The 27,435-nt window shown below is 42.2% G+C and overlaps 4 protein-coding genes across 6 annotated transcripts; 1 reads left to right on the forward strand and 3 right to left on the reverse strand.

Moving 5' to 3' along the window:
* The first annotated feature begins 1,973 nt into the window (after positions 1-1,973).
* On the forward strand, positions 1,974-22,708 carry LOC108070042 (mediator of RNA polymerase II transcription subunit 12). Its single transcript, XM_070215836.1, is given in 9 exon segments — positions 1,974-2,374; positions 5,801-6,273; positions 12,285-12,383; positions 12,552-15,487; positions 18,215-18,369; positions 18,586-18,981; positions 20,012-20,480; positions 21,153-21,280; positions 21,349-22,708. Coding segments are annotated over 8 exon segments (4,392 nt in total). The 5' UTR covers positions 1,974-2,374; positions 5,801-6,154; the 3' UTR covers positions 21,439-22,708.
* LOC108070045 (probable insulin-like peptide 5) lies at positions 6,795-9,129 on the reverse strand. Of its 2 annotated transcripts, none has more exons than XM_017160354.3 (3): positions 9,100-9,129; positions 7,136-7,536; positions 6,795-7,060 (listed from the first exon to the last, which is right to left on the reverse strand). In XM_017160354.3, the coding sequence occupies exons 2-3, from the start codon at positions 7,296-7,298 to the stop codon at positions 6,891-6,893; spliced, it is 333 nt and encodes a 110-aa protein (XP_017015843.3). In that variant the 5' UTR covers positions 7,299-7,536; positions 9,100-9,129; the 3' UTR covers positions 6,795-6,890. The 2 variants fall into 2 exon arrangements, with proteins under 2 accessions (XP_017015843.3, XP_070071936.1); XM_070215835.1 differs by lacking the exon at positions 9,100-9,129 and adding an exon at positions 8,796-8,844.
* Positions 11,205-11,880, reverse strand: LOC138912849 (probable insulin-like peptide 5). The gene is made up of 2 exons (XM_070214346.1): positions 11,449-11,880; positions 11,205-11,374 (listed from the first exon to the last, which is right to left on the reverse strand). Exons 1-2 carry the CDS (start codon positions 11,609-11,611, stop codon positions 11,205-11,207), a joined length of 333 nt encoding a protein of 110 aa, XP_070070447.1. The 5' UTR covers positions 11,612-11,880.
* A 10-nt stretch (positions 22,709-22,718) lies between the features above and the next one.
* Positions 22,719-24,947, reverse strand: I-2 (protein phosphatase inhibitor-2). 2 transcript variants are annotated; one of them, XM_017160340.3, is made up of 5 exons: positions 24,702-24,947; positions 24,281-24,378; positions 24,037-24,204; positions 23,644-23,738; positions 22,719-23,588 (listed from the first exon to the last, which is right to left on the reverse strand). In XM_017160340.3, the coding sequence occupies exons 2-5, from the start codon at positions 24,358-24,360 to the stop codon at positions 23,308-23,310; spliced, it is 624 nt and encodes a 207-aa protein (XP_017015829.2). In that variant the 5' UTR covers positions 24,361-24,378; positions 24,702-24,947; the 3' UTR covers positions 22,719-23,307. The 2 variants fall into 2 exon arrangements, with proteins under 2 accessions (XP_017015829.2, XP_070071935.1); XM_070215834.1 differs by lacking the exon at positions 24,702-24,947 and adding an exon at positions 24,441-24,695.
* Between the last annotated feature and the right edge of the window lie 2,488 nt (positions 24,948-27,435).

A 27,435-nucleotide genomic window follows, 5' to 3' on the forward strand; every position in this document is an offset into this window, starting at 1 on the left:
GAGTCGAATTTTCGAGTCCGGTACGCCAGTGCATCAGTGCATCAGCGACAGGTGCAGCTTTGTGTGGGCATAGTGTAATTTGTGGACTGCACGCGAGGCGCCACCGAAAACCAAAAATAAATGCCAGAAAATGTGTCACCAGCAAATAGTGGCCAACAATGCAAAAAATACGAAAATGAAAATATGAAAAACTCCCCACCGCGAACGGGCCATCAAAAATTAATTAAATAAAATGCATTAAAGGAGAGCCAACCGATATATATTCACATATATATATATTTGTGGGCTCGCGCGCTGCATTTGCAGCCAGCATCCAGCATCAGCATACACAAAAGCTAATTAGCATTTAAAGCACAATTAAAAAGTGGAGCCGTAAAGGCTGGCAAATGAAATCAACTTCAACCGCGAGAAAACCAAAAAGCCAAAAAGCGCAAAACCAAAAACTGAAAAGCCAAAATACTGAAAAACGTTTGCTGCAAGTGAAACAATTAAATGACATTTTAAGCACATTTCTTCCCATTTTCCCGTCGATTTCTATATGGACTCTTTCTGCTATTTTCGTGGGGGAAAATTGCTCCCCAAAAAACGGGGGAAAAATGTTGTGTGTTGAGCTGACATCGCTGGCGAGGACGTGGAAAGCCAAAACGAAAATCAAATAAATAAAATTAAAAAGAAACAGAAACAGAAAAATACAAAAAAAAAACAAATAAAAACGAAGAACTACACTCAAAAATAGAATATTAGAGACGTGCTGGGGAGTGCGGCAGTAAAAGTGCTGTAATAGTCGGGCCATAAGACCTGCATATACCATCTATATCTATAGATACAAATGTATCTATCCATCTTTCGCTGCCGCTGTCTCCATCTTGTCGCTCATCGACGGCGACCGAATATTTTTTATATATAATTCATTTTTTCTGCTGCTCTCTTTTCAAACTACTCGGTGTATTTGTTGTTCTTGCTGGCGGGGGGAGTGGGGGTGAAGCGGTCTAAATATGTGGCCAACTAACAGTGGCGGTCGGGAAAAAGGTGTCCCCCTGCTGTGCCAGTGAATCACCCTCAGAATTGTGGGTGTTTTAGACATTTTGCCATCCTCATCGCTTCGCTTTTGAACTTTTTAGCCTGTTAATCCCCTTTGTCTTCAATTTGAATTCAAGTCAATGCCGTCCTCCTCATCAAGGTGGTGATTCTGTTTTCGTTTTGAATACCTGCCAAATGCGCTTCAATGTATTTTAATTTAATGCCATCATTCTTGTTAATTAGGTAATAAAAGTCACCCATCCATATGTGCAAGTGCGTAAGCGGTTCGGCTTTTGCATATAAATCATTTTAATTAATTGAACTCTCGATTTCTGGCTGCGAATTTATCAATATTTTTAGTAGGAATACATTCTTGCATCTTTTGGCAACCAATTTATTGACATTATTTATTTGTTAGCTTGAGAAAACATTTATTTAAAAGTTTTTTAAGGGTTTGAAATGGAATTTTAATATATCATAGTGCATGAAAAGAATTTCATTTGTGCATTGTTCATTTTTCTCAGTTTATTAAAATTTAAAATATATATGACTGGATTGAATTATTTCATACTGATTTTCGACTTAAATAAATGGTGGAGTAATGCAGACTCTTAGAAGTTTCGGAGTAAATTTGTTCAGTGTTCGGAAACTTTTTTTTAAACCCACATTTTGATTTAATTTCAAATTATACAATTGAATTAAATATCTTTCGAAGCTCGCTTTATGATTTCTTATTTTTTTATATTTTAATATTATACTATGTTTTTGGAATCGCATTGCAATGCACTTTTTTGCGGCCGCCAGTGTGGAGGATTGTATCTGAATCCACGCACTCGCTCGTCCACGGATACAGATACATTCCGGCGATGGCGATGGCGATCCGCAGCCGCTTCTTCTTCGCGGCGGTGCCAAAGATGTGAAAATGTTGACTGATGAAACGGAATACAAGAAAATAAAAAGGAAAAACAAAAACAAAAGCCAAAGCTAAAGGCGCCGCCACCGATGATCATTGCGTAAAGTTTATCGTTTTTGCCGCTGCTTCGCTTCTGTTGCTGTTTCATTTTCAGTTTCAGTTTCAGTTGGCCGATGGTGCGCTTACAAAACGCCGGTTGTCGGCGGACGCGTTCGCTTTCGCGCTCCTCCAAAACCGAAATCCCCGGCAGACCCCGCACACTCGGATACTCACTCACCCACTCACTCACACTCACTTAATTTTGGGGGCGGTGAAAGTGCAACTGGAAAGTGCAGCGGAGGGGCGGGGCACTTAGGGGGTTCAGGGGCAGCACTCTGGAGCGAACTTTGGCAATTGGCTGGCGGTATTTTTGGATTAAGCAGCGCCAAATTGTAACAGACGGTAAGCACCCACATTAAACCAAATAAGTACGTATTTCTCTCAGTGTGCTTGTACGCGTGTATGTGTGTTTACACTTAAGCCAGCCCGTGTGCGTGTGTTTATTTTGCGAATATTAGTGTGCTTAAGTGCAGCGCCCACCACCCACTTCTAAACCGAAAACAAGTGGCGTGCACAGAAAACAAATTAGCTTCAATTATACTTCAGTTTTTTAAGCTAATTATGCTGAAGCATTCGCCATTTCCCGCTTAAATTTATGATAATAACAATAATTAATAATCGGGCTTTCACCTTCAACTGAAAAAATTTCTATATCGATTTTGAATATCGTATTTATTATTTTGTAAAGGTTAGAATCAACTTAGAACAGTGAGAAATAAAAGTTTGATATCAATTACTTCTGACATTATCAGGCTTATCAAATGCATTTTATACCAATTTCTCACACTAGATGCTCAAATTGCACCCGTTTAATGAAATATTTTTGCTTTTGCGTAGAAGCAAAATGAAATATTCAAGCAATTCAACAAAAACGAGAGCTGCCGTGGCACAATGCTGAATTTAAATAATTAAATCAGCAAAAACATGGCAGGCAAAATCAACAGCTTTCATCCAGTTTCGGGATTTGGGATGTGCAATCCAAGAGATCCACATACGCGTCGACACCCAGATTTGCGAAATACCTTGCCTCGACGCAAATCCAACAATATTTGCACCTGATTCCAATGCATATGTGTGCCAAAACACACACACACTCGCTCACACATTTAGCTACCATTATAGTTTATATAGCACTTTCAAAAAGACACACCCACACATGCCATGGAGTCGAACCGATGGCTATGGCAGCTATGATAATGATGTCGATGCCAAAATAAAGACACTGAAAAATGAATAGGGGAGAAATGTTAATTAGGTTATGGGGAAGACGTCATACACTCACCTTAGGAATGCGATATAAATAACTAGGTACACCTGTTTCCTAAAAAAATGAGATCACAAGAAATTCTTTAAAAATATTTATTTGCAAGTAAAGATTTTGTTATAAGTAAAAACTATTTTGCTTGCCAAAGCTAATTATATATTAAAACAAAATATTACTTTACAACTCATCAAGTTCTGAAAAGTTAAAAAAAGTATATTTTTTTTAAACAAAGTAAAAATCAAATAAAAGTGTAACATTTCAACTTCAAACTGAAATCGCACCTATGTATAACAGAAGCGTTCCCAAGGCAAAACACACTCAAATATTTTTGTTAAACCTATAACATATTGAGTAATTGCAGAAAAATATTATTTAAAAATTTAGCCCAAGGCGAAACTGTGTGACATATTGGTTGATTGACTGTTGCCAGGGCGAAAAAGATTTTTAAAATAAACATTGTACTTTTTACAATGACTCTCCCTCTGTCATTTGAAAGCCCGAAACAATTTGTTAAAACAAATGAAGTGGAAAACTCTTGGCTTTGCGACTCTGTTGTAATTTAAATGTACACATGTCCCGGGGCTGGTAATTTGTTTCGAAGAAGAGTATTGAAAGAGTTGCTGCAAATGTGGGTGGGCTGGCATATGGTATATGGCAAATAGCAAATGGCAGAGCGTTATGTTTTGTATGGAACACCCACTCCTCTCATTCGTTCATGCTCATTTTGCTTTTTTTGAAACATTATTTTTGCACGAATTTTTTATGCAAATTCCCTTACAATTCCTGTGCTAAGTACACAGAGTGCAGCACGCACCTGTTTGTGTATCTGTGTGTGGGTTAGCTGCGAGTGTGTGAGTGGGGTGTTGGGTGTGTGTGCGTGTGTTTGTATGAGTTTTGTGTTAAACTTTAATTGGGACATCAAGTGGCAAGCTCTTGTTGCTGCTGGCTCTTTTTCTCCCCCTCTCTCTTTCTGTTTCGCTGCTTTCCTGCCTTTTGTGTGTAATTTGCATAATATTTTATTAAATGTTGATTAATTTGTGCGATTCTTGGTCCGCTTCCGTTGGCCCAGTCAGAATATTGCGTGCTTACGGGGGCAGCAGCTGTGGCAGCTGCAACACAGCAGCAACAGCAGACGCACGGCAGCAACAGCAACAGCAGCAAGCAGCAATTAAAAGGCATAAAATGCGAGCAAACACAAAAATACTTCATTACGATTATTTCAAGTATCTTTTATTGCATTTTCCATCTACCATTTACCCATACCCTTCCCCTTTCCCCTTCCCCTGTGATTTTCTCGAAATGACGCAAATCTAAATAATGGTATCTTTTCCTCACAGCTGCTAATTTTATTTGAGGTGACACACAAGGCGGGAATTTCAAAATAGAGACATCGAGAGAGCCCGAGTGTGTGTGGAAAATATGAGTGTGGCGAAAAAACAAAAATTGAGCACATTTCAATATTTTCGCCGTTGTCTTTGGCTCTATTTTTAGGCCAACGCACAAATAGCAAGACAACACAAATCTGAAAGTCTGAACACACAAAAATATTAGAATTTTTGTTTTGCCAGCCAGGCGGTGCTCAAATTAGTTTAAGATACATTTCTAAATGTGACAGTAGTGAGTGAGTGTCTCAGGAAATTGGAAAAATAAATACTAAACGTGCTATTGTATATTTTCGATATTTCGCACGAATTTCAACATTTGTAATTTGTTAGCAACAGCTGTAAAATCGAAAGGAATTTCTATAGCTAGTGGCATTTAAATTATTCCAGTCCGCAATTGAGTGCCTTATAAAATGGAACATTCATATGTATCATTAGTTTTTGGATGGCATTAAAGTGTTATATATAGATCGTTGACATTGAAGTGTCTGTGCTGCTGGAAATATTTCTAAAATTATTTCGCTCTTACTCGAAAACTTTTATGAGTCTCCCAGTTTTTGTTTTGCGTTTATAATTAGACTTTTATACGTGCATATAGGAATTAGTGATTTGTTATACAAGGCTAAAAGAAATATCAAATAAAAACGTTTTGCTTGCCATTAAACACAAAACAATTTTATTCGGCATTTGTAAAAGAAAATTACATTTGCAGGTTTTTTATTAGGCGTTGAAATATTAATCAACATCCTGTCGATAAAAAAATCAAACGTATAAAAACGTTAAATTTAGTGTATTTGATTTAAAATTGCATTATTAAAGTGAACTTAAGCCATAGGTTTAAAAGTCGATTGTAAACTATAATTACTGTCCATAACATCTTTATTAGAATTAAAGTTCAACACACAATAAAATTAAAAATGTGTTAATTAAGTTAATTAGTTATTTTACCATCCAAATAGCTTGCAAAGAAGTCGAGACCTTAATATGAGCCCTATGAAAATCATAAAAGGCCGCCATTGAAACCTAATCGCATTATACGCCTCTTTCAATTAACTCCCGTTCGAATTAAGCTTCCACTTACCTCATTATCTCATTCAATTTTGTTTTGCATTTCAATTACAGAACGAACAACGACCGACAATTAACGATTAACATTAAGTCCATCTGAAGTAGGATTCTTTTTTAAGCCGCCCACTTACTGCCGGCAAGGAAGAACAACAAAAGAACACCGATAGGCAGAATAAAGTCGAGTAGAAAATTTTAAAAAATATTTTTATCCGCAATATTTTTTTGAAAAACTTTCGAAGACATCCGAAGTAGAAGTTGCACACAGAGAGCTCCGAGGCAAACAAAGTCAGCCAAGACGGAATCGAAGTTAAACATTTGAAAGGAGCAACTTGAGTCCGCAGGAAGAAGCAGTCCAGAAAGGATACACATACATATATATATCTATATCTATACGTACATATATATAAAATGGCCGCCCTACAACGGAAGCTGGTGCACAAGCAGTTCAACTCGCCCATGGGCCTCTATTCCCAGGAGAACGTGAAGGCCACCTTGAACCGCGAGCTGAAAGCCTTCGGCGGCGAGGGGTGAGTACCAGGAAAAAAATTAAAAAATAAGTAAGAAAAAAATGAAATGAACGCTTCCCTGTGTGCCCAAGCGAAATGATTATCATACATTTAAATGCATAATTTCATAAAATAGATGAAAGCAGCCAGCTGGGGAAGAGTGGTCGTAAAAGGTTCGGTGGGGTAATTGCGTTTGCTTTCCGCTTAGTCGAGGTATATAATTCATAGTAAAGCTTCTAGTCACTGTCAGCGAATTAAATAGTTACGAATTAGCCTTTGTGGAAAGCCAAACAAGCCAAGTAAAGCCTTTCATTAATCCCATATATTTTATATGAGGCTGGGATCTTAAAATATACCAAAAACCAGATGTCCTCCTAATAATATATTTAATGCCTTTGCAGTGCTGAACTGTAATTGAATTATATTAAGTAATAATTTTTTTTCAAATTTGTTCTTTATGTTCTTGAGAAATGAAAATCGTAAATTAAATCTAACTCAATTCCCCCATCAAAGATTTTACATAAAAAGTGTTTTCAATTGCGCTCGTATATATATTTATTCATATTTTATAATCAAAACGTAATATATATTGTATATATTGATGGATCAGGTCTCGTAACAAACTATTGGGAGTACTCCTATTTGCAGTAGGACTTTAGCGTATTAAAAGAGCACGATTTACGGCAACACTGGTCCACAATTCCCCGAAAGTCGCGTCGCAATCCAGTCAGCGAGTTTATCCCGTTATTGTGGGATTCGGAGACCGCATCGGCGTCACCTCCATCCGCCATCACATAATCAAAAATCACTATAAATGATAAAACCCACGGAAAAGAGAGAGTTCGTGCTGTTTTAAAAACCAAAAAAAACCGCCAATACTCACTGGAGTCCCGCTTTTGGTACATTCCGGCCACTCCATTGGGGCACATCATCAGCACCAACTCGGTGAGATCGGGTCCACACGCCTGGTGCCAGCTGAATGCCTCCGCCGATTCCAGGAGCGGGATCAGGAGCAGGAGCAACGGCATCACGGATCGGAACATCATGGTTGTGCTGGATTTGCTGCTGAAAAGGATCTGATGCACTTTCCGCCGCTGTTAGCCATTTTTATATCCTTCGGCGCACTTCCACTTGTCGGAACTGATTAGTCTTTTGGGGTCAGCGTGGGTCGAAAACGACTTGCTAATTTTCAATGTCAGGACATCGAGGAATGCTGCCATTAATTTATGCCCATGGCTTAGCATAACTCTGCGATTAATAGGATGCACCGAGGGGTGGCGGAATCTATAAATAATATCGCAAATTTAAATTTAGAAGCTTTTTGAGTAACTTTAAATGGCCAATTATTAACAGAAAGAAAATAGCGAAAAGGAGGTCTAAAAATTGAGATAAATAGTGAAATATTATTGTTGTACCCAAATAACACTATGCAGCATCAAAAATTAACCTCGATGAATGCTATATTTTTGGATTCGTTACGAATTCCCAAGTTAAACTGCGTTTTCCAAAGAGTTCCCCGACGCAAGGATTCTTAGAAAAAGGACCTCAAAGTTCGAAGAGTGCTGAAATTGACCAACTTTGCGGAGCTCTCAGAGGCAAATGGATGCATGGCTTGGTTCGAAGCTAAAGTTTTTTAAAAGATACACCCTTTATCTTTCAAACCCCATACATAAAATAATTTTAGGATTTTTTTTAAGGCAGAAATAAATTCCAAAAAACATAGTCAAAAAACTGAAAAACATACAGCTGCGGTAAAAATAGTAGCAGTGTTGCCGCCTTGTGTTTTTAAAAGTTTGATGTTGTAATTTTTTCTTATCCAATTAGTCTAATAGTAAAATTATAATCAATACAATATTACCAGGAAAAGATCAATTACAACAACAAACTTTTAAATACACAGGGCGGCAACACTACTACCATTTTGACCGCAGCTGTATACTTTTATGTTTTTTGACTATGTTTTCTAGAATTTGTTTCTGCCTTCAAAAAAATCCTAAAAATTTTTTAAGTATGAAGTTTAAAAGATAAAGGGCGTATCTTTTAAAAAACTTTAACATCGAATCAAACCATGCATCCATTTGCCTCTGAGAGCTCCGCAAAGTTGGCCAATTTCAGCATTTTTCGAACTTTGAGGTCCTTTTGCTAAGAATCCTTGCGTCGGGGAACTTTTTGGAAAACGCAGTTTACCTTGGGAATTCGTAACGAATCCAAAAATATAGCATCCATCGAGGTAAATTTAAAAAGCACTAAAAATGCTGCACAGTGTAATTTTTATGAGGCTGGGTTCTTAAAATAAACCAAAAACCAGATGTCCTGTTAATGAATTTATTTATTTTATATTTAAAAGATTTTTTTATTGATTGCATATTAATATTTTTTCTTTATAATGGGTCTTAGGAAATGGAAACTGTAAATTAACCAAGGAGTAAGTTAAGATAATACTTAACTAAGAGGCATAAGCTGTTTTATTTAAGCCAACATCTTAAGAAACTCTATTCACATTTTTTTTTAAATAAAACTGGAAGTCTTTTGGTAACACAAACCCCATCAAAAGCCTCCAACGCTGCTTGTTCTATTTTGACAGATACAAAATCCGCTGCCACAAAACAGGTGCACAAAACACATTAATTAGTGGGCGGCCAGGGGGATTAAATGGGGGGAAGCCCTTCACTTTGTGCATTGCAGCGCGACTGCAGCGCCGACCGAGGCAGCGGCAGAGGAGAGAGCAGCGACTGCAACTGCTGCCAATTTGTTGTGACACACAGATATACACGGAGATACTCGAAAACACGATGAGGACAAAAACAACCTTTACAATTAAATGCTTTGACGTTTAATTGTAATTACCAAAAAGCTTTATAAGCAGCACACGGCGACGCGTATCTCAGCGATGCTTTTCAGACTTGAATTTATTTGTAGCTGCTGCTGTTGTCGCCACAACAACACTATATATGTGTATCTCTCCCATTGTTGTTTGCAATTGTTGTTTGAATAAACCGGCCTCAGCACACCTCGCCTCACCTAACCGATCCGATCCGCCAGAAAGATACAGATATAGTGGTGATCTGCTCTGATGAGCAAAAACTTTAAGTGCCTTTCAGTTATTCGGTGACTATGCGTGCGACAAAACGTGTTCAACTGCAACGGAGTCTTTAAATTTAATTACCAAAGCCCAAAAACTGAGCGCTGAAAACTGAAAACTGAAAACTTTCAATCGCATATTCGCGCGTGAGTGTGCGTAACGTGTTTTCCCGCATTAGGGAGTAACTTTTCCAAAAACAGCTGAGCCAAGGCTTCGCACAACTTAAAACTTCGAAAATAAAATGTACGTGTAGCGGGAGCATCCCCGAAGATACTTTTTATATAACGCCAGTCGAGTGTAAAAGAGAAAAAAGGACCATTTAGAAGCATAAACTTGATCTTAGGATGCTTCAAGAGATCACAAAATGCATCCACTAATTTTTAAGATATTTTTATATCCAAAATATTTAAAACAATAAAAATCATGGAGGATTAAATTGTTAGATTAATATAAACAAATTATGTCGATCATAAATATAAAATATCAGACAAAAGTAACATCGCTAAGAGCAAATAAAAATTATTTAAAATATTTTCTCATGGTAAACAAACCTTTTCCAATAATTCCAAATGGTGTTAAATTTCAAAAATTTCATAAAAATGTTGTAAATCATTAAAATAACCATTCGTTTCTGCGTGTGTAAAGTAATTAAAAATAATTCAAGACGTCAGCGGGTCGATGAGTCACTCGCCAGCGATAGTGCACTGATTTAATGCAACAGAATCGAAAAAGAACAACTAAAACAATGTCAACAAACAAGCGGCAGGCGTCTAGCCAAAAGCTGTGAGGCATCTCTTGACTTATGCCCATCGGTGAATCACAGGGAAATCGCACAGTTAACCGATGAGCCGCAAAAATAAAATAATTTAAAAACTGTTCAACCAATTACAATTAGTAATTATAATCATCAGACGCCACTAAACGAATATTTTGGCAAATATTTGACGAAACCACAATCGAAATCCAATGAATTGAATTTCTCTTTATTTCTGAGCAAATATTTGCTTGCGGCAAATGAGGTTGTCACAATGTTTGCCATTGCTTGAAATTAATCAACTAATTAATGTTGACGCCGACCGACGTGAGTGATTTTATTTTGAAGGGACTCTTCAAAGAGGTCAATGTCAAAACTAATGGGAAACGGTTTTCATTTGCTTTAAAATTCTGTAGAAGCTTAAAGCTTTGGTATTATCTCCGGACTTTGTTGTCCATAAATTCTTTAAGGTCTTATCTCAGCAGGCACATTTTCTTAGCTTAAATATTTCTGTTTGTTATCTTTGAGGAAGGCAAAACATTTCAGGCAGATTAAGATGATGCGTTGCGAGCAAAACATTTCAAGCAAATTATAATTAAAGTTGAGAACTCTTTTTGGCAGCTTAAAGAAAATCGCCAGGCAAGCGTAATGCATATTTTTGTTTGTGCGAAATTTCCACCCAACTTGCTGCGATTCAAATCAAAATTCGCTTTTACTTGCGCTCAAAGAGCAAATTTTGTACCATATACACAGCTGCATTGAGATAATGGCGGTGGGCTTATGAAAATGGCTTAAAAATATATTTCATCAGGAATTTATATTTTTTTGATCCTTGCCGATTTTAAATTTGTTCAAGTTACACGTTTTTGTCAAAACCTGCTTGCTTTCGATTCAAATCACAGTTAAATCTAATAGAATTTTCATCAAACCGAAGAACTTTAAATTGTTGGTCAGAAAAATAAATTAAACAATATTATTCTTTCATCAACGATTTTTCTTAAAAATATTTTTTAACTGCGCTCGTATATTTATTTACTTTTATAATAATATAATCAAAACATAATGTAGTATATACATTGATGGATCAGGTCTCGTAGGAAAATATTAGAAGTACTCCTATTTGCAGTAGGACATTAGTGTATTATAAGCGCACGGTTTCCGGCAGCACTGGTCCACAATTCCCCGAAAGTCTCGTCGCAATCCAGTCAGTGAGTTCATCCGGCCATTGTGGGATTCGGAGACCGCATCGGCGTCACCTCCATCCGCCATTACATAATCAAAAATCGCTATAAATGATAAAACCCACCAAAAAGAGTGAGTTCGTGCTGTTCTGAAAACCCAAAGAACCGCCAATACTCACTGGAGTCTCGCTTTTGGTACATTCCGGCCACTCCATTGGGGCACATCATCAGCACCAACTCGGTGAGATCGGGTCCACAGGCCTGGTGCCAGCTAAATGCCTCCGCCGATTCCAGCAGCGGGATCAGAAGCAGGAGCAACGGCATCACGGATCGGAACATCATGGTTATGCTGGATTGGCTGCTGGAAAGGATCTGATGCACTTTCCGCCGCTTTCAGCCATTTTTATATCCTTCGGCGCACTTCCACTTGTCGGAACTGATTAGTCTTTTGGGGTCAGCGTGGGTCGAAAACGACTTGCTAATTTTCAATGTCAGGACATCGAGGAATGCTGCCCATGGCTTAGCATAACTTTGCGATTACTAGGATGCACCAAGGGGTGGCGGAATCTATAAACAATTTCGCATATTTACATTTAGAACACTTTAATTAGACATTTATTGGGCCTCACACTTTTATTATTATCCCACCAATTATTAACTGAAAGATAAATACAAAATGAAAGAAGTGAAATATATAAAGTGTATCTAAATAAACTGTAAAATAAATAAACGAGGGGAAGGACATTACAAAATATATTACTTTGAGTTGTACAGTATTTCGAATAATTAAAAATAAACTACAGTAATTAAATTAAAATGTAATACATTTATATTTAATTTCCTGTTCAGTGAGTACTTTTAATTGAAATTCAAATGCTAATTAAAAGTTTGCGCCAACGCAAAGCAGTGGAAGCAGTTCAAGCAGTGCATGGCGCGAAATTCAAAATGCTCTTTAAACTATTCGCCTTATATATAGACTTCAGCTAAATGCTTTGTTATTTTTTATTCTTTCTAGGATTGAAGTCGACGACCAAATCTCGAAGCCCCTGAACTTGGCCAACTCGGCCGTTCTGCGCGCCGTCGAAGAGGAAGAACAACAAGCCAAATCTGGTAAGATAAAACAACTATTTGTTAGTTTGTTGCCCGTGCGTGTTTATCAAATGTTGCCGCAAACATAAAGAAACAGTGTGAAAACATTCAACAAAACAGGCCCTCTAAGTCCCATTGTCCATTGTCCAATATTGGTGTTATTTTCCAGATAAAATTTCAGTAAATTATGGGGCTTGCCCCGCTAAGATTTCTACCCCAGTGAAAGGCGGAGTCGCCAGCGTCACCGTGGCGATGGGGATGCACTGCATCACACGCTGCACCAGCAGCTGCTGGACCAGATCAAAACGGACTACCTCAGCCACCAGCAGGACATCACCATCGATCGGGACACGGTGCTCAAAATCAACCGTTTGGCCACCAAGAGGCATCTGCTCAAGCGGGATCACAGCTGGCCGCCAGCGGAGCAGGATCAGCTGGTTATCACTTCCGATCAGGCTCATCCGGTCGCCTGTAGTCCCTCGCACAGTATTGAGGCTCTGAGGGAGAAGTTCCAGAGTCCCACCAGGATTGTGGAGCCAACGGCCAAGCAGGTGAGAGAGCAGCGACTTCGAGATGGTGGTGGCTCTGGCTCCAAGGAGAGATCTAAAACCCCCCAAAGGGTTGAGCTCTCGGAGGTTTTCCATCAAACCCCCCTATCGAAGGGCTTTTCCGCTCCCGAAACCAAAGCAGCCGACGTGGACTTGGGTCTGGTGGCGCCACGCTGCGAATACTACGAGCAGTTGGCAAACAAACGGCCCAGCACTCCCACCACCCTGCCCACTCCAGTGACCCCATATCGTCCGAGGCCGAAGCGACAGGCCTACTCCCTGGATCGCGGACGTTCCCGCAAGCGGACAGTGGGTGCCGCGCCGGAACTTCCACCGCCCAAGCCACGAACACCCCAGAAGGTGCCAAAGGTGCAGCGCAGATGCATCAAGATGGCCACCGAGGTGAAGATCTCCTACGACAGCGAGGAGGAGCCCCATTCCGGCCAAGAGGTGGACTTGGAGACCTTGCCGCTGCCACTGCCGCCGACGCCAGCTGCCGTGGGTCTCAAATCAAGTCAAGCGAAGACAGGGGGCCAAGCGATAATTGACAGCCTGGCAGTTAAGCAGCAGCAGCAGATGGCTCTGGCTTTGGCCACAAATGGGAGCAAACCAAATCCCAGTCCCTTGGCCAACACTCGCATTGTGCCCGTTCGCGTGGAATCGTCGACGGATCCGGTGAAGCTGAGTGCCCAGCAGATCTACGACGACGCCTGTTCGTATCTGCAGGATCAGCAGGAGATGGAGGAGGAGAGTCCCACCTATGTGAGTGCCACCAGTGGCATCAAGTTGCTCCAGCGGCAGGCGAGTAGTACGCCAGGAACTCCCATTCCAACGCCACCTCCTCCTCCGCCGCCGCCTGTGATGCGCACCAAGTCTGGCCAGGATTCGCTGGCCAGGGAGAAGCTGACGAGAAGACAGGGCGGCATCTACCGACTGGAAACGGAGAAGGAGAAACAGCACGAGGCCCATGTGGAGATTGCCCAGCTGGAGGCGAAATATGCCCACATACAGCAGTCCATAGCGGAGCACCTGCTCCAGATCGATGCGTATATGGAGAATGCCAAGCAGGCGCTGCAGAGGAGTGCCCAGACCACACCAGCACCCACTCCTCCCCCTCCTCCCCCTCCGCCACCTGCCAGACCCATTAGTTCGGCATCCAACGAATCCTGGGACATCTTCGCCCATCGCCAGTCGCCCATTTTGGCCGTGGAGAGTCCACTGCAGGCCATCCTCCGCCAGATTTACACCCGGGCAGCTGGATTGCCCACGAGGCTCTCCAAAGAGATTAAGGAGGAGACCGCCGCCGGTGTCCAGGAGGAGGAGGAGGAGTCCCTCACCGAAAACGTGCCCATTGTGGAGCGGGCACTGGAGGATCTGCACAAGATTGCCGTGGCGCTGGAGCGAAAACCGGAGACCGCGGAGCACACAGAACACGTAAAACTCCGCACAACGCCAGCTGTCATTCAAGCCGAGCACGTAGTCATCAAGGACGAGGCGGAGGAGGAGGAGGAGGAAGTCGAGGACATGGAGTACAGACACGTATCGGATGTAATTGCCAACTATGAGCAGTTGGCCAAAAAGGAGTTCGAGGAGTGGCAGGAGGAGCAGGTGGTTCCAGCCAAAACAGAGCTACGAAAGGCCATCGAAGAGCAGCTGGCCAAAAAGGAGTTGAGGGAGAAGGATGAGAAACAGGATTCAATTGAGAAACCTCTGACCGGAAAGGAGAGTGAAAAGGCTCTGGAAACAGATCCTCCAATAGACGTAGATAAATCCTGCCTCCATGAGGATTCCTCCACCTACTGCCCAGTTTGCGATGAGCTGCGCTGCTCCCCGAATAACTGGGGTAAACTCAACAAAGCGGACCAGTGGCGCATTGCCAATCTGCACAACGAACCGCTGCGGAACTACAAGGCCACCTATGAGATTCGGAGTCCCTACATTTCGCGCCAGATCTCCTGGGAGGATGCCCAGTCGGCCAAGGAGACTGCCTCGCCCGAGAAGCTGCAGCGTCAGCGGAGTTTTGTGGAGATCGTGACCACGCCAGCTCCGGATTCCAAGCCTCCATCGCCACCGCCGCCGCCGCCTCCTCCACCGAAGCAGATGAACCGAAGCCTCCAACCGGAAACGGAAACGGAAAAGGATATAGCCTGGGAGCGCAGTCGTTCGCCCAGTCCGCTGCCATCTCGCAAGTATCCTGCACCACTCATCGAAGCCCCACAGCGTTCCAGCTCACCATATGGTCTGAATCCCGTCCAGGCGAGGGCCACACCGTCACCAGTTAATCCTCCGGCGAAATTCTCGCATGTTCCCCAGATGGAAGGCCATAATATCGGACTCCTGGTGAAAACGGCCACGGAGCCACTGCAGCAGAGCATGTCGGCATCCTCCTCAATGCTGGCTGCCACGCCCCCGGCCACGCCCCGTTCTGCGGCCCAGCCCTCGCCCTTCGAATTCCCCAGTCTCGAGTCCGGGGAACAGCACAAATTCCGATCCCTCGCCTCCTTCGACGATGTGCAGCGAGATTTCAGCGTCAGCCGATCCTTCGATAATGTCTCGCCACGCCCATATTTGGGCATTGAAGGTGCGTGATCAGCCCACCGATTTCTGTATCTAAATATCGGTATATAAATGTGTGTTTCAAGGTGTGTTCTCCCCCCACTTTGTTATATATTAATCCCAACATTTTTTGTGTGACTCAGTGGGTCTTGAATCACGAGCACTTAGGGATTATTCTTTGGGGAAAGATCTTAGTCTTGCCAGCCAAATGATTCAGGTTTTAAGTTCTTCACTACTTATATATTGAAATTAAATTATAATGTATTTGTTTTCAAATGCAAATATTGAATTTATCATAAAAATTACTTAATTTATCATCGTGCTATTTTAAAACTATTTTTTTATCAGTCAGTATGAGTATTTATTTTTTTTTATAGGTAAATCACATGCTTCTATTTTAGAATTATATTGCCCATCTTATCCGCTGACTTATGTCACCGGAATTCGTTGCCAATGGATAATTTAGTTATATAGATTATCTCGGCGCCCTGAAAAAACGGTTAATCTCTTCGATTCAGTTCTTACAATAATCAAAAAAACTGTAATACATATATGCGAACATGTGTAGATGTCTATAAAACATATTTTGATTGTATTTCGTACCCAAAATCTCAAATTAATTGTCTTAAGCATGCACAAATGACTCCAATTTTTTGTATTTATCTGTGACGTTTGGCGGTCATCAAAACGAATTTGTTGCGTGGCTAACGAGCAGACCATTCTTATTATATCAAATAATTGCCAATGAATACATGGGCGTTCATATGGGATATATGGTGATATGGCGGGTAAATAGATGCAGGCCTGCGAGTTACAAGTTTGCTAATAATTTTAATGAGCCAACTTTTGTCGTACACCTGTGTGAATACGTTTAAAAACAGATTTGTTTTAGTTCGCCCAAGATGACAGCCGTTTAAATTTAGCCACCGCGGTCTTCGCTGGCTTTGAGTCACAGACTACTTATATCTGCTATGGCCACAAGATAGATGATAGATAGTTAGTTGGCTGGGATCAGACGATATCCGCAAGATAGATGGGTGTGTGCGCCCACTTGATTTGCCGCTCGCCCACAACAAATCGCCATAACAATAAACAGTAGGTTGGCCACTTGGGAATCCTATAGAGATCTGGGCAAAGAACCGCGAATATGTGCGACTGTATCGTCCATATCTATAGGTATATATAGATAGCTGCGGCAGACACCTTGAGATCGTCTGCCGTGAGTGAGCGAGTCGGCACGATGATGATCAGTATTTCAAGGTGCGGCCCACAAATCACACAAAAATCGAAGGTGTAAACAATGCCAGGAGTTGGCTGCCTCCCAGTGGAGGACCCCTGATCAAGATCAGCATACTTAGCAGACCCTCGCGGCATATATATGTTTGCATCTCGGAATATCTTTGTGTCTCACCCTCTCTCAGAGAAGTCTTTACTTTGGCGGATCTCAGATCTCAGATCTCGCAAATACGAAAGTCCAACGCCGAATGTGTGGGTTGGAACCCACACGAGTGCCAATGTTTCTACATCTTGGCTACGCTGGCTAACAATAATTTCCTCTGCATTTCTCTGGCTCCTCACTTAGTAGCATACATCGAAGGCAAACATATCGCAGCGCGAACGATCAACGAATTAGCAAATAGAAATAGCCAATAGCTATAATAGAAAATAGAAATTAAATTGGGCAAACGCACGCGAATTGAATCGAATCGAATTGAGTTAAATTTTATTGAACAACATTCAAAAAACGAAAAACCCATCGCCGCGTTAGCCGAATCATTTTTTTTCTGATTTTTCAACGATATCGATCCGAAGGATAAACGAAACGCGCGCCGATCTGCAAAATAGAGCCTAAAAAGAGCCATAAATCAGAGAAATCGAAATTCGAAATACGAAATTCGCGAAACGGTGGTGTTCCCATCAGCAGTCTCTCCAAATATCGAATTCAATTGATTGCACCTCGGGGTTATATAACGCTCTTCTCGACTTTCTGCGAGCGGACAAGTCAAAAAATAGCCGCAAAAAACAAACATATACATCTTTGTATATAAGTGTATTTGTTATTTTTGATATCTATACGAGAATATTTTTATTCTTACGCAAAGGCCCGATCCGCCAAATAGATAGATAGATAGATAGCTCTAGATAGAGAAAAGAGAGAGCAATATACACATATAACCATGGTCGCTCAGTGGAAAATCATCAACGAGAACTACAAAAATCTGGAGGGTAAACACAATTTTCACACTATATATCACACACAATATTGCCGATCCCTCACGAGCCGATTCATTCCGAGCCCATTTTGAGCGCACAATGTTGCTGGTGCAGCGGCAACATGTTGCCGCGTTGCACGTACATCCTCATCATCCCCATCACCCCATGAGTAATGTCAAATTCTTAGCTTTCGACTCGTTCTCATCGTCTAAATTTAGACGCAATGACAGCCGTGTATGATTTGCAGAATCTACACCCTCCTCCCCAAATTCCGCCTCCTTTGTTCGCACATTGCATTCAGCCATTCCGATGGCTATAATTTTAATTGGCTTAAATCATTTTCAAATTGTTTCGCTAGCACTGGCCAGAATGCGATGCAATGTGCAGTCCAAGGTTATAGTGACGCCCACGTTTTGGCCGCATTTTGTTGAATGTTTTTGCACGGCAGCTGCATTTTCAGCAGCTGCATCGGCCGATGGTCGTAAAAAAGAATTCCGAGTATTTATCGTTACCTTTTTTCTCTCTCTCTTTGATTCAGGCTACAAGCGTGTGGCCTGGCCACCGGCCTCGGAGGAGCGGATCATCCGGGAGTTCACCCCCCAGCCCCAAACCCAGAGTCCCGCCCCGGGCTCCGGGGGCTACTATCCGCAGGCTCAGGCTCAGGCCCACCTACCCGCTACTGCCCCACCCCAGGTAATTTCCCAAAAACCCCCCCCTTTGACCGATGAATTGTACATACTACATATATAGTCAAGTTAACGTACGTACGTCGAGTGTAAATATAATTGTACCCGCCACACCGCCACAATTCCGTATCTCATTCGGTGAGGCATAAAGCCATGTACATAGCATTTGGAAGTCCCAACACACCGCCCATCTCCCGCACCTAACCACACTGACAACTTGCAGGGTCCCATTTATAACAACGTCCAGCCACGCACCACCCAACCACCACAAAGTGTCTACGCACCAGCACCGCAACCCGCCTCCAACACAGATAGTTATCCACAACAGGAGCAGCAGCAACCTGTGCAGTACACACAGGCCCAGTTCAATCGGCAGAGGTCGAGGGAACCCGTCCAGGTTCCGGCTCCATCTCCAGACCCCGCGTCCGATCGCAATGGCTATGCCCATCCCAACTATCAGCCGAACTATCCGCAGGAGCAGCCAGGCGGTGGCTGGAAGCATATCGGTGCCCCGCTGCCCAAGTCGCGCAGTGATTATACCGCCGCCGGAGGAGCCTATCCTCCCTTCCAGGGATCCCCACAGCAGCAGCAGCAGCAGCCATCCTATCAGCAGCCGCAGGTATAATCACTGTACTTGGTCCTGGTCGGATTGGATCCAGGCTTTTGGCTAAATTGCACTGCGGCTGTGATCTTCTCTGTCTCCTGCCATCGTTGATCTCCTATCTTAGATGCTTTCCTTTCTTCTACCTTAGTCATTTACTAAACCCCTCTATCTTTCTTTTACTAAACAAGTCTATCATATAATTATTTCAGACACTTACTAATCCTTTTCTCTCACTAAACATCTATAAGGTCCCTATACCCGTTTTAACTTTTATCTTAGAAATAACCTGTGTTCCAATCTTATAAACTTACTAAACAAATTTACTACTTTAATTACATTTAAAAATCTACATGTGACTTTCCTTGATATTATTATTATTTTCAATTTGATCCTAAAACATTTCATTTACATATTATGCTTTATTTATAAAAAAAAAATTTGAAAAACGATTTAAAAATATCCTACGACTTTAAAGTATATTAGAATTAGTTTAGAAGTTTAGTGGCTTTTTAATAGAGCAAATGGATTCAAAACCATTGATTACGATGGGAATTCAGTTTAAATTCAGTCTAAATTCATTTTATTAAATGATAAAAATATAAAAATTCCTTAATTTAAGTGTCTATTGAATTGTGCAAGATCGAATCACACTTTCAAAATTCTGTTAGTATTTTTGTACTCACTCGATTTTGCATGCTGAAATCTTAACTAATCGCTGTTTATATGCAAATACTTACTCAACCACTAGCTTATACTGCTTTTGCTTCTTTCTCTGCGACTTTCAGCTGTAAACTGCGCATAAAACTTAAGCCATACCTAACTCAAAACTTAACCTCCCGCCCTCTAACTGAGTTCTTCTGTCTATCTCTATCTCCAACATATTCTATCTGTCTGTCTACATCCAATGTGAATGTGTCGTATGCACCTCCCAACCAACAAAACAAACACCACACATCAATGAAATCAAACCATAACCTGTGATCGAAACCCATGACAAACATGCATGTTGGCACCACCAAAAACCACTGCACCACCGGTTGAACAGCAGCAGCAGCAGTACGGTGCTCCGTCTTACGATGGCCACCAGCAGCAACCTGCAACACAATGGCAACAGCAGCAACAGCAACAGGTGCCACAACAGCAATATCAGCCCCAGGTTCAGGCTCCCTACCAGCCACCACAGTGGAACCAACAGCAGCAGCAGCAGCATCAGCCATCGTACCAGTCTTCACCGTACCAGCAGCAGCAACAACAACAGCAGTCATCCTATTACCCACAGCAAAACGGTGGCTCGACCTTTGCTCAACCCCAATACAATTCTTATTCGCAGCCCCAGGTGCCGTACTCGCAGGATCAGACCGATCTGCAGCAGCAGCAGCATCCTGGAGCCTTCGCCGGCCAGGATAGCTACCGGGGCGCCAGTCCCGGGATTATCACCCTGCGCAAGGAGGCACCAGTCAGCCAGCAGCCTGCGCCAGTCTACACTTCGCAGCCTGCCGCCGTCAGCTATCAGGGTGAGTCAGGGGATTGAACTATAAAAAAAAAATTATTTAATTTACTGAAGATGTGATATTCTTAATTCTGAAATATGGAATACTCCTAGCAAAAACCTTATAAAGATATTTTTTATGATATGAATGAATTAATTATTTTCAAACTAAATATAATATTTAGATCAGGGGTGCTCATTCCTATGACACACGAGCACAATTATTTTTGTAATAGCACTAAGCATACGGCAGTGCACTCGCAATGCTTGCCTATGCACACCCCGAGTCCTCTTTGTGTCGCTGTCCTTAATGGATAAGAGCGAGCCAGGCCAACAACAAATTCCATTGAAGTTTTTTTTCTCCTCAACTCACCATGCAAAGTGTTGTTGTCTTTTTCATGACTGTGTGGGACTTGTTACTCGCGTGCGTGTGTTTTTCCTTTAATGGTGTTTGTAACTGCACTACCATAAGGCAGTTTTGATAGATTTAGATACTCCCTCGACTATATTTTCGGTTTATTTGTCTCAATCTAAGAAAAAAGTTTTTGAAAGGGAGTTTTTTTTAAATTTCAAAAATAGATTAACAATCAAATTACAACCTCTTGGTAATTATATTCCAAGATCTTAATTACTTCTGGTCACTGGATACTGGTCTACAGAAAACATTATTTAACAAAACTTATTTGCAATATTCCAGGAGGCAGCAAATTGCGCGGAGATTTGAAATGGCCACCACCGGAGTACAAGGAGGCAGCGGCTCGCGAGAACGAGGAACGTCGCCAGTTGGCGTTGGGCCCCGTCTGCCGTCCCAGGAGAATCAACCGGGTAGGATTTTGTGCCCCCCCAAAGACCAAGGTTATTCCGATACTAATATACACATATTTACCATCCAGGACTACACACCCTTCTTTGCCAAACACCAGTTGAACAACGGCTATCCCAGCTACAAGGTGCCACCCGGCACCCAGCACATGTTCGGTTAAGTCGAGAAGGGAAATTTTAAGATGCACAGAACAACAGCAGAAAATTCAATGGAACCCACTTCATAATAATACTGAAAACGATCATGTATATGTTACTAAAACGAATCACTAACGAACCAAACAATATATAGGATATATACAATTGTTATACTAATCTTAATTGACCACTAACGACGCCATATATATACATATGTTACGAAACGAACCCATGATAGGTGAATGCAATACTACAGCAGGTGTCACTCCATCCCATGAGTCATCATCGGAATTTTCTGAATAATGGATGCTTGCTGAATTTTCGAACAGCAGGCACCCATTGAAGATGATTAAGATGGTGATGATTAGTGGGAATGGAACCCTGATCCGGATGCCCAAACGGGGCGATGGATAACGATATTCTCTATGTACCCATACTATATACACATATTTGGAGCATGTGCATATAGTATGGCTAAGATAGCAGAGCAGTGTTAGATTATAAGATGATTGTTAAACTGTTAACTAGCTAATGAAATGGAAACGATGCGACCCAAGACGGAAACTGATAATGAGATTGAACCTTGTCTTAGACCTAAGAGCACTACTAATCTATTTATTGTGAGCATATTCTATTTAACGGAGATCCTGTGCGGCGATGGGCTCTTTGATGGACTCTTCGGAACCATCCACTAATTGTAAATTGTATAATGATGGGTTCTTGGACCAAATGGCCAATCCTTTGGAGCAGTCTGCACAGGATTCTCAATGTTTACTGTTTGAGTTTGCATGCTTTTTGCTTAAATCTATACTATATGCACATATATATATTTACTTTGACATTGTTAAACTGCAAATTATAAAAAACCGTCAATTATCCCGCTAAGTAAGTTATACAAGAGAAGAGGCAATCAGGCCGAAAAAAATCTGTGAGTTCCCAAAATGCCATTCAAGGATATTTAAAATCAACGAGCTCGTTCGATCCCCCAAAAAGCCCAGTTAGCCCCGACCATCCGCTCAAGATCGGCATTCCAGTTCGCCAGCTGACCCCAGGCAATAATATGAGGATGCCTTTGCCTGCTGGACGAGCAGCGGCGGACTCAGTGCCCGGATCTTGACGGATGGACCAGGGATGTGGCCGGGACGAGGTCGAGAACGAGCCGAACAACTCTCAGACTTTACCGATTACTATGACCAGCAATGTCTATACCCAACTACACTACGATGTATAACTAATATGAAATGAGAAACTAAATAAACGGCAAGTTTTGAATACTCGCGACGAGAAGAACTATTTCCGCAGGTTTTCAATTGGGTTCTGGGCTCTCTTTATTGAAACGTTCGCATTCGATGGCTAAAACTTAATAGTAATCATAATAGTATCGTATTAATAAATAACTAAACGTAAGGCCAAATCAACTTCAACGCTAGTTACAACAAGTAATCCCTTATGTGGCACTGGGCATCCAATCAAATTAAATGCTGCGAACGGGAGACTTGGACCGAAAAGGGGAGGCCATATTGATATCAATTTAAAAGACTTTTTTGTTTAACTACATTTGCAACAGTACGCTACGGCTGAGTTATATTTGCACGGTTTGTGTTGTAAAATCAATTTGCAACCAGTAATGCATTGGCTTATCGGCTGTGTTTACTACTCGATGACGAACCTCCTTGGCGACGGTTTGTTTTTCGTGTTTAGATGGGGTTGATTCAACTAATCATGAGTGCTCCCCGCCACTCTGCTAATCAGCATCCACTTCTCACTCCGCGCGCGCACAGCACTTGATATAATAGAATTTCGTTAGTTCATTGTTTGGATGAGCGGCCCTCAGAATCGTCCATTGTCCGCTAGGTAAACATTAGTGATTGATTGATGGGTTGATATTGCTTCTAGTTGTTCGATGGCTCCAGGTCCATGTTGTTGTGGCCGGCGCTGGTGGACGAGGATGTGGGTGAGTCGGCTTTGGCGCTCGATTTTTTCGCCGAACTGCTCGCAAAGCGGCCGGAGGTGGAAGCGCCCTGTGCCGAGCCCGAGGGCCGGCTGTCCGCGCCCTTGTCCCCGTCCTCGTCGTCGTCGTCGTCCTCCTCCTGGATCAGCTTCCGTGCCAGCTTGACGGCCTCGAACTCGCGGTAGTGGGCCTTGCGACGTCGCTCGAATTCGCGCCGTCGTTCTGCAACCCAAGTACATGAGATATGTTTGCAATCTGAGTGGTTCATGGCACTTACGTCGCTCCTCTTCGCTCAGCGGCTGGTCGTCGCCGGAGGAGCCCTCGTCCTCGATGCTGTCCGTCGACTGTTGTGTGTTGGCCGCTATGCGGAGTCTGCAAGAAATGGAATAGTTAAACTATTGTTGGAAAAAATAAATGATAGTGTTTTCATTAATGTCCTTAATTTTTAACAATGCGAAATATGAATTGAAATATTTGCCTCACATTCTGTAAGTATGCCATTATCAATGATTATTTAATCAGTAAATGATAGGACATTAAACAATTACGTTCTCAATTAAGATGCTTGTGAACTGCGCACTAAAGACGCATTTTCTGGTTAAGGTATAATAGTCCCATCAATTCTCAAATGAAAAACACTAAGCAAACACAGTTTGAAAGGCTCCCATACTTCTCCACGAGCAGCTCCGTGTCCAGTTCGTCCCTATTATCCCCGAAGGACTCCGTGTAGTTGTAAGGCGTTTTGGGCTCATCGATTTTCATATGTCCGTAGTCCTTGTCGGCCGGATGGAAGGTCTGCATCACGTTCAGCTCATCGAACTTGGCACTTTTGCGAAAACTGTTTTGGGAGAATCAGCGGGGAATTGCAGGTGAGAAGGGCTCCCAACTGGCGTGCTATTATTAGATGACCTCACCTGGCGCCCGACTTGTCGAAGCTGCGCGACGTCTTGAGGATGCCCTTGCAGGGCAGCTGTGGGCTGGGTTGGTTTTGCATCCTGGGGATCTGCGTTACCTGTAGGAGCGGGCGAAGACCAGAATTTCATTTAGTTGCGGTCAGTGCACGCGCATAATTACGTCAGGTGCTTGCGAGTCGCTGCTGCTGCTGCTACTGCTGCTGCTGCTGCTGGACAATCGTGAATCACGGCGGCAGTAGCCGAAGAGGCACTGAAATCGCGACGTTCGCCAGATTATAATGGCACAGGTCGCGGCGAGACCTCGTGCCCTTGGCGGGGTCGCCAGTGCCACCCAGTGGGTGGTGGCCAGAATGGCCAGCAGTCCGCCAGCAACGCCCAGTTGGCCAGCCGACGCCTCCGCCTCCATCTACGTTCCACTTACTTGTCTATTTCGCCTGTTAATTTTGCAACTGCAACTGCAATTTGGAGTGCAATCTACGCCTCAATCTTCGGGAGTCGCCAGCCGGGCGGGGTTGATCTCAATTTGGGTAACGTCGAATTTGGCTCTTGGCGGAATACTAGCCAACTGCTATTAACTTAATTCCTACTTTCTTTCGCAAAACAAATGGCATCCGGTAAAAATATTCTAACAAATTACAAATACTAGAGCTGGCAAACGATGGCCGTATCGATTAATTATTCTTATCGATGTTGCTGTTTTCAATCATCGATTGCATATCGATGTTTTTCTATGCTCTAAAATGAATACCCCAGATGGGGAAGAACTTGCTCAGAATTTTAGCACAGACTCAAACCAATTAAGCTATATTTCAGGTTTCAAAATGCTAGGCCATACTGATTTTAATGGAATAATATATACTTCGCTACTCATCTTTGCGGTACCTCACTTGGGCTAAGCTTTAAAAAATCGTAGGCTCAGATGACACATTAAATTTTTAGCGTCTATTTATTGTGACAATTTTTCATTTGTGTGAGTTTAAAGAAGTGCAAGCGGGTCAGGATTAATATGATATCACGCCTTTATTATTGGTGTTAGTGGTAGAGCAGCCAAAAATATTTGATTCTTTCTCGCGCTCGTTTAAAGTCCCGATAAAGAAAAATTGCCACAATAAATTGACGTTAAAAATTGAATGTGTCATCTGAGCCTTAGCAATTGTTGTAAATGCAATTTAAATTGCACTTCCTTTAGATGAGTAACGGGTATCTGATAGTCGAGGCACTCGACTATAGCATTCTCTCTTGTTAATATTTGGTTGATACTTTGGAATATAACAAAAGGATTAATTTTGAAAGGCAGTGTCGATCGGATATTTTGAAAGCACCCCCGCTCTCTTTATCTCCAACTCCCGCTCCAACTCTCCGCTCCGCTTTGGAGCGCTCGAGCTTGGTTCAAGTAAATTGAATTGAACCTTTAAAGTGTTTGTGCGCGTTTTTGTGTCGTAAGATTTTTGTCGTTTTTTTAATCAATATTTTCCTCGTTTTTTTGTCGTTTAATTCACCATGCCGCTCAGGTAAGTTTTAGTTTTATTTAATTTAGGAAGAAAGGAAGATTCGGCCAGCCGAAGCTTATATACCCTTGGCGATCATAGCTATTAACTTACAAAAACATTAAACTTAGATTTACTTGGCATTCCATTTTAAAATTAAACGGGTTGCACTTTTTATTGCTCAATTGTGTATAACCCAATCATCGCCTCAGCGCCAGCAAAAGCAAGCATTGCAGGAATCTGCAGCAGCCGCCTCCTGGTCCGGGTATAATGATCTGAAAGTGTATATATGCTTCGGATGGCCTTCTTGTTTATTTATTGATATTATTATTTTTATTTGTATTATTTTAGGCTAAGGACCCCTGCCCGGCCGGTGGAGGCTGCGCCGGAGGATGACGACGCGCCGGGGGCTGGGGACGCGCCGGAGGCTGGGGACGCGCCGGCGGCCCCAGCCGGGCCGGTGGACCCAGCACCGGCGCGTAACTTGAGACTGCCCAGGTGGGTTTATCTCAGGTGGGACCCGACCGACCCCCCCCCTCGAATTTATTCGAGATTTTCGCTCAGCTTTTCGAAGAGTGGAGAAGAGGCTGGCCGCCGTAATGGCGGCTCTCACTGACTCTGATCGGGAGGGTCCTAACCGGTGAGGCCTGCCTCACCTTTTCGGTGAGTGATAAAGTCAAGAATTTCGTATATCTTCGAATATTCATTATTCCTAGACCAAGTATATAATAAAGTACGGGATACAGTAACCATCGATCACATAGCCGCGGTTTTCGTCTCTCACGAGAATTTGCTCTGCAGAGGTTTCAAAACGTCATTCGTGCACGTTCATTGTGTGTTTTTTTTTGTGTTTTTTATTTGTACCAGAGCTCTGGGTTTTCCAGAGCCGAGAGGGCGCAGGCATGAGTGGGTATTGCTTTATTCCTTTTAAATTATTTTTTAAAATCTTTTTATGATTTAATTAATAGGAATAAGGTTATTAAAAAATAAAACATAAAACATAGGCGCGCATTTTGTGTCTTTTTGCTCGTACACGTTTTTCGCAAGTGCATTCACCTGCGCTAGATAGAGACGTAAGATGTGCTAGGCAGAATTGAAAGTTCTAGAAAGCCTCTTCTAGAAAGAGATCCCTGGGTAAAAGTCGAGCGTCGAAAAACATATAAGAAGGCATATTTCTATTAAGTTGTTTAGCTGAGTAACGGGTAGCTAATAGTCGAGGCACTCGACTATAGCGTTCTCTCTTGTTTTGATTGCGTATAACTTTTTAATGTATGGTCCGATTTGAAAAATGTCTTCTACATTTCGATAGGTATAAATATACACAACAAAATTGTGGGTGATTGTGGGCGTTAGAGGGGGCGTGGCGCTCGGCTGAAATAAACTTGCGCTGCGTAGGAAGCCCAAGAATATGTGTGGAAAATCTCAACCTTGTAGCTTTTGTAGTTTCCGAGATCTCAGCGTTCATACGGACAGACGGACTGACGGACATGGCTAGATTGACTCGGCTAGTGACCCTGATCAAGAATATATATACTTTATGGGGTCGGAAACGCTTCCTTCTAGCTGTTACATACTTTTGCACGAATACAATATACCCTTTTACTCTACGAGTAAAGGGACTGAAAGTGTATATAAGCTTCGGATGGCCTTCTTGTTTATTTATTGATA

This window comes from Drosophila takahashii, chromosome 3L (assembly GCF_030179915.1).
Source record: "Drosophila takahashii strain IR98-3 E-12201 chromosome 3L, DtakHiC1v2, whole genome shotgun sequence".
In the NCBI taxonomy this organism is placed as follows: domain Eukaryota; kingdom Metazoa; phylum Arthropoda; class Insecta; order Diptera; family Drosophilidae; genus Drosophila; species Drosophila takahashii.

Excerpts from the sequence above, each read along its gene's own strand:
- LOC108070045 (XM_017160354.3), bottom strand. The coding sequence starts at position 7,298 with ATGATGTTCCGATCCGTGATGCCGTTGCTCCTGCTCCTGATCCCGCTC. Across the intron at positions 7,061-7,135 it reads GTACCAAAAGCGGGACTCCA|TGATTTTTGATTATGTGATG; the intron begins GTGAGTATTGGC and ends TATCATTTATAG.
- I-2 (XM_070215834.1), bottom strand. The coding sequence starts at position 24,686 with ATGGAGGCGGAGGCGTCGGCTGGCCAACTGGGCGTTGCTGGCGGACTG. Across the intron at positions 24,379-24,440 it reads GCGACTCGCAAGCACCTGAC|GTAACGCAGATCCCCAGGAT; the intron begins GTAATTATGCGC and ends CCGCTCCTACAG. Across the intron at positions 24,205-24,280 it reads TTCGACAAGTCGGGCGCCAG|TTTTCGCAAAAGTGCCAAGT; the intron begins GTGAGGTCATCT and ends CTCCCAAAACAG.
- LOC138912849 (XM_070214346.1), bottom strand. The coding sequence starts at position 11,611 with ATGATGTTCCGATCCGTGATGCCGTTGCTCCTGCTTCTGATCCCGCTG. Across the intron at positions 11,375-11,448 it reads GTACCAAAAGCGAGACTCCA|CGATTTTTGATTATGTAATG; the intron begins GTGAGTATTGGC and ends TATCATTTATAG.